This window comes from Formica exsecta, unplaced genomic scaffold (genome assembly GCF_003651465.1).
Source record: "Formica exsecta isolate Colony F162 unplaced genomic scaffold, ASM365146v1 scaffold18, whole genome shotgun sequence".
Lineage (NCBI taxonomy): Eukaryota > Metazoa > Arthropoda > Insecta > Hymenoptera > Formicidae > Formica > Formica exsecta.
Window position 1 is genome coordinate 217,372 of NW_021849113.1, and position 13,310 is coordinate 230,681.

General features: G+C 33.3%; 2 protein-coding genes across 2 annotated transcripts in view; both read right to left on the minus strand.

Annotated features, from left to right (window-relative positions):
- The window catches only part of LOC115233632 (tyrosine kinase receptor Cad96Ca), a 24,380-nt gene extending 16,530 nt beyond the window's left edge, over window positions 1–7,850 (minus strand). Inside the window, exons 1-2 of the mRNA XM_029804171.1 lie at window positions 7,725–7,850; window positions 6,758–7,449 (exon numbers count right to left, since the gene is read on the minus strand). Coding sequence (XP_029660031.1) covers window positions 6,758–6,812 — 55 coding nt within the window. The 5' untranslated portion in view covers window positions 6,813–7,449; window positions 7,725–7,850. The remainder of the gene's footprint in view (window positions 1–6,757; window positions 7,450–7,724) is intronic.
- Window positions 7–1,677, minus strand: LOC115233633 (cytochrome b5-related protein-like). Its single transcript, XM_029804173.1, has 3 exons — window positions 1,369–1,677; window positions 825–1,040; window positions 7–462 (listed from the first exon to the last, which is right to left on the minus strand). Exons 1-3 carry the CDS (start codon window positions 1,611–1,613, stop codon window positions 186–188), a joined length of 738 nt encoding a protein of 245 aa, XP_029660033.1. The 5' UTR covers window positions 1,614–1,677; the 3' UTR covers window positions 7–185.
- Window positions 7,851–13,310: the final 5,460 nt, after the last annotated feature.

Consider the following 13,310-nt stretch of genomic DNA (forward strand, 5'->3'; position numbering starts at 1 on the left):
TAATCTTGATTTATAAAATCTCTTATTGATTTACGTTACTTTGAAGAAATTCAATTAGAGTTTATTACAGTTATTATTATTCAACCATGTTTATGTCAAAAACTATATGAAACAATGTATAAGAAATTTTTATATAAGAAATTTACAGAATTTAATGAACTGTCTTGTGTCGAAGATAAGAATCACTATCTATGATTCTTTTTCGTTTCGGTTCGCATGAGTTGCCTGAATTGTCCCTTAAGAAGCTCCCATTGCGTCCATTTGTCCGAATTGAGGCCGAATTCCTTGCACGTCTGCAGAAAAGCGGGCACGCACAGTTGCAGATAGTGATGGTCCACAGTGGGCAGAAGATGATGCAGTGTATGCGAACCGAAGTTCGTGAGCGCCAGGAAGGTCGAGTCATCGATCACCTCGCGATCGCGTACTGCGTCCATCTCGAGCAAACCCCAGTCCAGATCATTCCTTGAGGATATTAGGAAAATGACAATTAGAAAAATTGTGAATACTTTATTATATCATTTGAAATCTATAATAAAGATGCTAGAATCATCTTGCTATTTAAAAAAAATTATTATCAAATTACATTTAAATTAAAAGTCAGAATTAGAATTATATAATGTCAAAATTAAAATTAAAGTTATAATAAAAACTTTTTAAATTGAAACTAAATATTAAATTTATATATAGTTTTAGCCAGAAACTAAAAATATAAAAGAAAAGCTTATTATTATTATTAGTTATTTATAGTGGGAGAAGAGCAATGTAAGACCAATTATTAGAACGATTCGATAATTTAAAGTAATAAAACACGATCAATGTGTAACCTATAGATATCACCGTCGTGGAAAATATCGGGATGATGATGAGCCGCGTTGAAGCCAATCAAACCGAACAGAGCGCTACTGATCAGCAGCATTATCAGCCACAGTTTGAATGCGACGAGAACTTTGGGCGCTAGCAAACTCATCGATAAAGGCAGCAGAAACGGCACAAAGTCACGAAATTCAAAGACTCCATATTCCTTGAATACCAAGTAGTATCTAGAAACGATTAAAACCTTTATTACAATATCGAGATCGTCGGATTTGAAATTCTGTCGGACAATTTCTTGGTATCAAAAAATATCACAAGTATGTGTATATTTAAAGTTTAAGAAAAAATTTATATATATAAAAATTATAAAAATATATATTTAATAATTAATGACAAGAATCATATAATGAAATTGAAATTATATAAATTCTTAATAAGAATCAGAATATTGAAATAAAAAAAACAAAATTAATGTAGAACTCAAAATCTAGATTTGAAGAGATATAGATTAATTTTTTTTAAATTTCAACGAACGGATGTGAAATTAACTATTACCGTTTGAAGCCTTCCAAGAGAAACAATAACATCCAGACGATAGGACTGATGATCTGGCTTATGATACCCGCAAAGTAGGATTTATCCTTATGAGGGAGCCATTGAAGAAACGGTTCCAGCTCGTAAATCTGATAATCCCATAAAGTATTAGGATACATATGGTGGCTCATTACGTGCACGATACGCCAATTCTTCGAGGATAACATACTGAGATCGAAGTAGTACATGCGAAAGTTATCTCTCATGTGGAAGTAATTGTGCCCAGCAACAGTCGTCCATGTCAAAAAAATGCCTAGAATTAATTATCGTCACATAATTAATTTGATCAAAATTAATATATTCGCATTTAATAATAATCAGAAAAATTAGTACTATATCAAAAAAAATTAATACTATATTATTATAATAAAATTTATATATACACACATATTATGTATATACTCACATTTATAAAGTTGCAAATTATTTTAATACTTGATTATTTATATAAACTCAAACATAAATAAATGGCAAGTAAGAGCCAGCGCTGGAGTTGGTGCGCATACTTTATTTAAATTAGATTAGCCAAGTGTCGATTTACGACATTACAAATTTATAATTAACGAACGTTTCGGTCCTTTTTTGGGACCGTTTGAGTTTGTATTAAAAATTCGGTTGTAAATTATTTAGGGAATTTTATCTCAAAGAAATAATTATTACCGACACGTTTCGTATTCATTGTCGAGACAATGAAACCGTTGCTTGCAACACTCGTCGCTTATGACATAAGCGGATTTTTCCTTAATGCAACATCGTCGAAATAAATGCACGAATAAGCGCAATAAGTAGTCTGTAAAAATGCCGAAGGATTTGTTTAGGACTGGTTACGAACAATTCTTATCTGCTGAAAAGAATGCCCGTATAAAACGAACTTATGACCGCATAATAACATCGTAGCATTTGCATTCGCTCTGTTGATGAGCTTATTTTCTGTGCGTTAAATCAAAATTATTAAAAGCGGATTTATGCTCGAGTAAATATTTATCCTGAGAATTAAAAAAAAAATACTATCGCTAAAATATTAAATAAAAAATTGAATAAACATTTTATAATTTAAATTAAAAAGGATAATATAATATGTAAAGCTTTTGTGTAAAAATAATATAAATTAACAATTTTTAAAATTCGAATTTTTTAACTATAAATGACTTGTATATGTTGATTTCATTTTCTATGAGATTTACATTTATATATTATAATATTATGCTTTTTTTCTTTGGACTCAGGTTTTCCGCTTCAATTGTTGTATGTTTATGCCATTTTGTAAGACCAGTCGGATTTTTTTTCGGAGAAAACTTGTTCTCCACGGCAATCAGAATTGTAGAAAAGCTAGACGCGAATAAACACATGACCAATAAATCGCGATATAACGCGCGCGCGAAGAAGACGATGGCACAAAGACCGCGCTATCGCGAAGAATTCTACGAGTCAGTGGAAACGCGTTTGGTCCCTCCATCGTCGACATGGTCGACGAGTCTTGGTGTCAGTGAAGGTTAGGTATGGGTTCTTGCTCGGTGTCTGGTGACCCGATTTGTACGACTGTCTCTGCGCTTTGGACGTTGTTATAATACTCTCGCGAAAAATACCGGACCCGATATAATTTCATACAAGGATCTCTTTCACTTCCAATTCTCTTTTCTTCTTTCTCTGAACCATCTATTTTTTTATTTGCAATTTATTAATTTATTTAAAAAAAAAATTTTTATACCTATTATTTTACCACATCAATTTTCTTTCTATACATTTTTTTCAGAGAAATATATCTTATTGTAATTATTACTAAAAATAGAAAGGGATTAAATGAGATAAAAATCTGACTATCAATTATTTAATTATTATATCAATCATTTTACCATCAATTTTCTTTTTATACATTTTTTTCAGAGAAATATATTTTATTGTAATTATTACTAAAAGTATAGAAAGGATTTTTTAATCGGTATATGTATTTAACCATTTGTTGAAGAATGAAATGAACGGCAAGTAATCGCGATAATTATTATTTTTTTATAAAAGATCGTATTAAATGGAAAATACTAAAAAAACTTATATTGAACATTTTTCATTAAAATATCTATTTAAAATAATTCACGCATTTTATTCGAAATTTGTGCATTTCAGAAGTCTTTTCAAATTTCATAATAAATCTTAAAAAGTGAAAAATATATGACTCGATCTTCTATATCTCCTTCAAATATATTAATGATATTATAAACAAAGTATATTTATATTATCTCTTGTAAATTTTTTATTATTTTAAAAATATGTGGCTATTAATTTACTTCTATTTGCATTAAAAATAATTATTGGATTAATTATAAGTATACTACTTCTCGAGCTGTTTCAAACACGGACATTTGCCTTTGCCTTTGAAAAGGATTAAACGAAGGCAAACTCTTATTGTAAAGCCTGACCGTCAGTTTTTGCCGAGTGTCTGCGTCCCGTTTATGCCACCGCCAGGTGCAACATATTAATATCTGTGTCTCACGAGTTTGCGATCGTGTCACTGCTTCACCGTGCTGAGAATAAAATTTGTCCTCGCACATTCGCACGCGTTTTCCTCGACCTTCCTAGTACCGTTTCACTTATTTACAAAAACTATTATGAATTTCGTAAAGAAATTTAATTCATTCTACCTTCCATTTTTACAAATTAGACACATTGCAAGGAGAAAAATACATACATTCTTGCAACAATACCGTATTTATTGAGTAAGATAAATTATTTTTTTATCCAGAAAAATTAAATCATGATAAAAAGTTCCCTAGAATTTATCATGCGGTATCAGCTACTAAGAACGCAAAGAGAAGGTTTACACGAGACCGATGCCAGTATTTCTGGCATGCGTAGATTGTGTCCGCCTTTATTTTTCCGGTGGCTACCGTGTGTAGTACACACTGTGCATAGCGAGAACTGTTACTATTCTGCTGTACGAACTTTCGAATGATATTGAAATATTCAAGCAGCGTATCTCGAGAAATTCTGACTAGTTCAGTGCTGAAATCTAAATAGATCAATTTTTCGAATATTAATATTAGAAGACTACTGCCCGAAATACAAATATTTCGTGATAATTTTATAATACAAGAAAAAAAATTTAAGAAAATAAATAATATAAATAAATTCAAAATTAATCAATATAAAAAATAAAAAGGTAAATAAAATTAAAAAATTATATATTTGTGAAGTGCTACATTTTATCGAGAAAGATGGTTAAATCATCAATGATTGCCCTCAGCATGAAAGAAGAGCTAGTGTCAAAGTAGCTGTAATTATTCGCAAAACCGCATGCTTCCTGGCTGTAGTTAATTATTCTTCGAAGGATTAATCATGTCAAACGTGATGCAAGTACAAGCGATCGACAGAAGATGCAACACATATTTATGCGTGATTTTAAACTTTGAAATGCATTTACATTCGCTTATCCTAGATTATTCGATATGTCGCTTATTCTTGGCGCTAGAATATAAAATAAATTGTGTAAATATATATATTTTTTATACATATATATAAATAAGAATAACGAGAATTTCTCTTCTTTTAGAAATATATAAAATATCTATTACAGAAATATCGTTTTACGAAAATATAATTTCTATTATCTGTCACTTTAAATAAATCACACATATCGATCGATAAGATATTTCAATATTACTATTTAAAAGGTATTTTGTTTTCTTGTTATTTTTTGTACGAACTAAAATGGCCATAGAACTCATCTTACAGGATGCCAGGAATTAAATTGCAATTACGAGGTTCGATTGCAATTACGAGGTTCGATTGCAATTATTTGCGCACTCGACTAATTAAAGTCTTTAACGTTCAAACGATTGTCGGTATGTTCGTATACATGCAAAATATCCGTCATCTTCCTCCTCTTGTTGCATTCTTGCGCTCGAACATACATTCTCGTAATCGTGTCGCAACTGTTACCGCGTGCGCGAGCGATCGGTTGCTCTCTGGCTTTCTTCGGCAATTATCTGAGTTGAGGAAGAGGGATTTGACAAAAGGCCGACTTTGAAAGGCCTTCGCAAGACTTTCTTGAGATATTATGGACTTTCTACTTGCTCAAATCCCGACCATTCGCTATCGAGAACAGTCATGAGTAGTGACATATATGATGCCTTGGCATATATGAGATTGGCCGATGTGACAATATTTGGTATTTCACATATTAAATTTGTCTAGATGTATAGCCTTGATATCATATCTATGCAAAATTAATTTAAAAAGAAATGAATAAAACTTTATGATAATTTAAAAAGAGATATTATATCATATTTCAATATTTATTATATGCTCATTTTATTGCGAATTTACAAATAATTTATGTAAGAAATATTAAAGGAATCTTCAATAATTATATCTAAAATTTATTATAAGGATATTTACAAAAAAATTAAAGTTGAAGTACTGTAATAAGTTACTGTGTAAAATCTGAAACTACGAAAGATGTTTTGTTACAGCAAATATCTTTTATTATAGCACATATAGTCGATTTGTAGAGAAAGGTATCGTTGGCATATCCAAGGCAATATATCTGTATCGAACATAATTCTGCAAGTTTGTATCTCGAAACAGCCGTTGTTTTATGCAAATAAAAAGAAATTATCTCTCTCTCTTTCTCTTTCTGATAAAAAAATACGTCGCGTGTTTAAATAATGCACTAACGATTGTTCTAATATCTTTATACATGCGAATGCGCACAGCTTTCTCCACGATATTATATATATTAGAAAAAAAATATTTGTATAACTCATCTCATATATACTTTTTCTCAAAAAAGCTGCAATATGCGATGTTAGAAGATTATATTTAGAAAAAATGTATAATATATATATTAATCAGTAATTTCGAAATTATCTCGTTTGGAATTATTGCGGACATTGTAAACATTCTTGCTCCAAGATATTGCATCATTATAAAAGAATAGTTTAAAATAAATAAAAACGAGTATCACGGATATTTTTCATCTAGGAAGCTATGGATACTCTTGGCGACATATCTTCGGCTTCATGGAATGCTTGTAAAAGATTCTCTCGGTTTTCTGAATTCCTAATTATTTCGCAACTGCTACTTTATAGATCTCTTGCTATCCTCCGATTTCTCAGAGATCTTAGAGCATTAATCATCATATCATTTCGCGAAGATGCTTTTAATTACTATAATTTTCCAGAATTAGTGTATTTTTTAAATATTCGTTATTAATTAATTATTTATTAATTTGAGTCCATTAATTAAAATGACAGCAATATAGATTTATAATTTTTTTAAATTTAATCATTAAGACATAAATATATCTCAATCTGCCAATCCCGGCGCGTACGGCGGGATCTCGCATTGAACTCACCAGCGCTCATCCAGAGGCACAGCGTCGCCGCCAGGACAGGCAACCAGACCGACATCGCGCTACATCGATGATCCACGACGATGATGATCTGCGAGAAATCCCGGCGTCACTCCATTCGATACGTGTCTCATTCGATCCACGCCGCGATCTCACTCGTCTCGATATTCACAAAAATCACTCTCCTTTAGTCTTGACACATACCATCCATCTAATCTCTATATATAAACCCTCATTAAAGGAAACTGTGATAACCAGACTCCGGACCGATATCGAGCTGATAAAGTCACTGGTTATCCTTGCGTCACAAATGTCATTGCTCTTATCGCTATTATATTTATTATTTATCTATTTATGCCATGATTCCTCTTATCAATCGCGCGAATTCGCTCTGGTTCTGTCTTCTCTCTGTGCATTTTTTCCACTTAATTTTTTCGATCACTGCGCTTTCACTAATAAACGAGCTGCAATATATTTTTTGGTATCGACTTGATACCCTTTTCCGCACATTACTATTCCGATCAAATGTTCCGGTCAATCGTTGCAGCGAACGAGCTTAGTTCAGAAATAGAAGCGAAAATGTCACTTGAGTCCCCGACATATCGCGCAAAGCGATATACAACTTTCTCGAATCCGATGGCGAATCAGCGATCGTCGCTACTTTCTCTGGATTCTTGAATAGTTATTTATCATTCCTGTAAATTATTTCAATATCGATAAAATACAATATATTTTAATAACAACAATATCGTAATTAAATCTAACCGGTTATTTTATTATATTCCAATATTAATAATATTATATTTATCAATCAGCAATCAATCTTTTTGGGTACTGGTCACTAATAATCAATTTTCTTCACGACTCTCATCGGACTCGAGCCGAACGCGGTGTTCAAAGACATCGCGATCCCTGGGACCGCTATGAATCTTCCAGAGTGGCAAGTATAATTCTTGGAGAGATCCTTTACACAGATTTCTGAAGGTTCTCTTCGGACGATGAATTGCGCACTAAGACTTGCACATCCTCGCGCGAGATATCAGAGGACCCAGAGAGACGGATCCGACGATGACTGGCGAACGAAACGCCGAAGACTGTCGGGGCCGCGACGTCGCGACCTGTTCCTCGACCGTGCTCGGCGAACTGGTACAGTGATGTATACCAGTATGGGCCTTTTCTGGGCCCGTGATATACAAAAATTGAAATATTTTAAACTTTTGAAAAAATTGCAAAAGCAGAAAAAAATTTGCCGTATTAAAAATCGAAACATATCTCACCTTTTTATTACTATTCTCATATTATTATGTCGAGAATTGTGAAAAATTGTAAAAGAGCAAAGTTTGAGAGAATCATTCTCGGATATTGAACCGAGAGAATCTCATTGGAAAAACTAATGTCACAAGAATCGCGCTCTCATACAATAAAATTTTTCGTGTATAGAAATATATATAGTTATATAACTAATATAAATATACTCACATAAAATTTATATTTTCGTATTTTTAAATGATAATTGCCTTTTGTATTTTACTAATTAGTTAAAAACCGATAAAATATCAAATGAAATTTCAATGCCTTAAAGCCAATAGGCGCCCAAAGCCATGAAGACGATGTTAATCTGTTAACGCCGCCATCGTCATCGTTATCGTGTAAGCCGCAACTGTCGGCCGTAGAAAATGAGCCACCAGTGGCGTAGAATTCCTTATTTACAATCAGTTCAATGGCGGATCTGTCATAAAATTAATAATACATAACATTTTAAAATCTAGAGGAAGACCGCTTAGATCTCAGTGCAATTTTCTTCGGCATTTGTTTACGTAAAACATATATATTTCCTCAAGAAATTGGCTTTTTATTGATAAGCGCAAATTTTAATTTATAGTACATATTTAAGAAAGAAGTTAAAGTATATAACACTCTATACATACTGTAGAAAATAGATTTCTGAACAAGCGTAAACGAAGTTGCCTACAGGTTGCAGTCAAGAATTAATCTCGATCGCTTTATTGAGAGGTGAATATAACCCCCTATTTAGGCCAAACAAGGAAATATTAATTCTTTTTTCGTTTTCCAAAATTGATTGGTAATATCGCGATTTTATTATAATGTGATGGATATGTCTAACAAAGTGCGACAAAGACACGAATACGGTACCTGCTTGTGTTTCTCGGTGATGGGCCGAAGAAAGCTCAGGATCTCGGTAATTACATACAATTGATGAATCCTTTAATCGGTCGAATTCTTTAATCGATGAATCTGTTGATAAGTAATTGTCCTCACATCTTCCCTCGTGTTGCGACGCTACGTTTGCTTCCGCGCTATATTTTCAGGTAATTATCACTATTGTGTGTATGACTTACAATATGATATATAAATGTGATAAAAATATATATATTCATTTAGATATATTATTAATAATAAAATAATGGAGCATAAGAGACTATCACTTATATATACGCCCATCACGTATCGTTAATTAATAAAATCTGCGTCTCCAGATATGCGCAATTAGCTCCCCGGAAACGGGCGATGCATCTAGTATTATGTCGGAGAGAAGAAAATATTCAGCGATTTCCGGCGCGAAGAATTTCGAGAATGCTTCTCCTTTACGGCAAGATAAAAATCCGATTGCTTCGACGATATCATCGAATTCGATTAATGTCGTAAAAAATTATACGCGCGATGAATCCGTAGTAATACAGGACGATCCCTTGCAAAGGATCGATTATTATGGATATCCTTATTATAGGTGCAATTTTATTTATTAAAAATGTAAAGATGTAATACGAAACTTATAATGAAACGCGCATGTCCTTTAGTTTCCAAAAAATTGAAAATGTCGCTTTCAATTAATGCAAAAAATAATAAATGGAGAAATATTACTTTCAATTCTATTGATATATTATTTCAAATATAACTTCAATTCTTGAAATTTTTATTGAGATTTTCTCTTTCTTTTATTTGTTTATATTTTTCTTTCCATTATTTTATTTCGCTAACTTTTCGATATATTTATAATTAAAGAATTGAATAAGCAAGATTTGTGATTCGTGTTACAGAAGTAATAAAATTGATAGTTTTCAAGATGCCATCCTAGTCAAGGATGTAGGAGTATCCTGTAATCTTTTAAATAATAATGCGATCGATTCTGATATAACGATTTCGGGAGTTGAGAGTTACCTCGTCAGACAACTTAAACTCGAATACAACGAATTATCGAGTATCACGAGAAAGATAAATGCGTACACCAAGGATATTTTAAATACCTTAGCATCGAGATGCAGGAGAAAGGACGAAATTGTTCGAAAAATGGTACAAAAAACTTAATTAGTGATATAATTTTCGAGTAACTTCTTTAAATATCTTTTTATATTAATGTACATCTTTGTGTTTTTATACCAGCGACAGAGTTAATAATTACAGTCAAAATTCGTCATTACAACTTTCTTCAAGAAGCTTTTATTACAGCATGTAGCATCGAAGCATGTAATGACATCACAATATACAAACGAAACTGGAAATCCCTGTTTAAAATTAAGATTTCTCAACAATACGATGAGAAAATATCGAGCATCAAAAACTGATGTCAGTAAAAGTTTCGCTGAAAAAGAAATCGTTAACGAGAAAATACACGGTAATGTATATTAAAGTCGTAAATTAGAGATACATTTATTAATAAATAAAAACATTATTATATATATGAATATATATATATATATATTTAAATTTCTAAATTAATAAAAATCTAAATGTTCCGATATATCCTTCTTTGCAGGAAATGGAAAGACGAGAAAAGCACGCGTGGAATTTGATAAAGTTTTCGCCAAAGAACTTCTCGAACTCTCACCAAAATACGACGACGTATTACTTCGCAATTATTTGATAACAAAGAGAGAGAAAGCATCTGGCAATACGTCGAAGATGTCTTTACGTAAAACCGAAAATTTCACGCCGTCTGACGGATTGTGCAAGGACCGTGGCGCTGATAAATCTCGCAAGTCCTTTTATACAAGCAAGTGTAATCCTGCTATGCTTACTAATTGGCAGGAAGTGTCTAGACGGAAGTCTCCGTTAAAACTTCCGGCGAGTCGCAATGCATAGTCAGTTACATTTAATTCGCAGCCAGAGAAAGTTGAATTCGAGGACAATTTAATTAATAGATTTGATTAACTGTTAAATTATATTCTTATATATTATATATTCTTTGTTAAATTATTATTTATTTTCTCATAGTATTTCTGTTAATTTTTTATATATCTAACTACTTTCCTTAGTTTTTTATATGAATATGATTAGAATATATAATTTCAACGAAATTTGAAAACATAATTTAATATAAATAAAAAGAAATAAATACAAGTAGAGTTGTGCAAATTAGAAACTTGCACATTGCTTCCTCTAACCATCCTTTAATAATACTCTATTCATGTAAAAAAATGTAATCTGATATCTCAAATTTTCCGAAAATTACAGCGTGTATAGACATTTCTCAAAAAATTCAAAATTTTATAAAAAATAAACCCTTTCACCAATACTCATCAAATTCAGTAGCAACCATCCTTTAATAATACTTTATACATGTAAAAAAATTTAACCTGATATCTCAAAATTTGCGAAAGTTACAATGTATACAGACATTTCTCAAAAAATTAAAAATTTTATAAAAAATGAACCTTTTCATCATACTCTTATAAGAAAGAAAGAGAAGTGTGTTTTATTTTAATTATTATTAAAAATAAGTTTAATATAATCCCACAAAAATATGCAATACATATTATATATATAATATATTTTAAATAGTAACAATTCTCACTACGTTTTTAAAATACATCACTCAGCTTTTTTCACAAACCATTCAGTTATGAAGTGCTTATTTTTTAATAATAGAATTATTTAATAAAATATATTTATACTATGTCGTCTATGAAGGTAACAAAGAATCTGGCACCATTCGCTGATCGGACACGGAGAGAACCTACAACATCAGTGTGCATAATATTCAAAACTTCGGCACACGGTGGGCTTCCGTTTGGAAATGGGAGAGCCGTCATCTTCCCCCGCAAACAAATGTCGCATCGCTTCAAGTCTTCAGCCTCCTTCGTGGTGGATAACTGTTGATCGAGACTACCGATGATCTTAATCAAGTCCCTGGAGTTTAGGTGTCCCAGGCGTCCGTGTCACTTCCACAAGTCAGAGCGTGGACGTGCCTTGACGACCCCCGCACAGTCGACTTCTTCTTGAATATAATACAAGTTATCTCGTCGGTTAGCTTGGTTAGCTTTGTCTCCATCTTGATCAGTAACCACCACTGAGTCGCTGCGGAATGTGACAGTATGATCTCTATCAACAATTTTAGGAAATTTAGGAAATTATCAAGTCTGGAACAAAAAGTGTGTTGTGAAGCTCGACGGCTTTGGTTACCCGATACTAGTATCTTCACAGGTCCTCTTCCTTCCACCACGGTTGAAGCTTGGCTCGCTAGGTTGAGTCTGCCCGTTGTCGAAGAATCAATCTTCTCAAAGAGATCTCTTTGGCCATACAAATGCGCGGTGCCAGAATCCATGCGCGTGTACGCTCGAGACTTGGCAATTTTCTTCAAAGATAGTGTGGTGAGCTAAGTATGTGTCGTCGGCTGCATTAGCGAGCGGCTTTGCCGGAACTCGGCACGTTGGTCTCCGCTTTGGTTTTTCGGAGGATCTGTCAGAAATATCCGCGCAGTTAGGAGACTTCTGTCTTACCACACTCGTAGCATACAATTCTTGACGCGTCTTCGGTAGTGCCAGTTTGCTTCACTTTCTTTTTCCGTCGTCTCGTTCTTCGACGTTTTCCACCAATTGCGAGAGCATTGGCCGCCTTAACCATTGCAGTCTGTGCCCTGACGTCGTTCTCCTCGAGAATCTTAACCTTGAGAGCCTCTGCTGTGAGGAGTTCGTCGCGTGACTCGATCGCACACCTGAAATTCTCATAGCTTGGCGGAAGACTGTATAGTAACATAATGGATAATAAATCACCATTAATGTGAACATCCATTGCCGAGAGTTCGTTGACAGCATTAAAGAATTTATTCATGTGGTGTCTTACGTCTCCACCGTTCACCAAGCGCATAATAAGCTGCTTGAGTAGGGTCACCTTCCTCGCCGGTCTTTTCGACGCATAGATTGACTCGAGTTCGAGCCAGACTTCTCTCGAAGACGTCAAGTGTCGAATCTGCGGAAGCTGCGACGGATGGATAGCCAGAATCAAGTCCGATCGTGCCTTTTTGTCATTTCTCCACCACTGATCTTGTGCTGTCGCATTTTCGAGCCATTCTATCTCCGTGACAATAGTTTTATCTGCCGGTAATTTCGGAAGGGGACACTCGCCGCTCACGTATTCCCACAAGTCATTCTTGATTAACACGGCTTCTATCTGCATTCGCCACGTGTCATAATTGTCTTTTGTCAAAAGTTTGATTTTAGCAGGGTTCACCATACTGAGAAAGGATCAGTGGATATCGAAGTAGAAGACCAATCACTGTGAAACTGAGATTAACTACTTTATATATATTATCAACGAC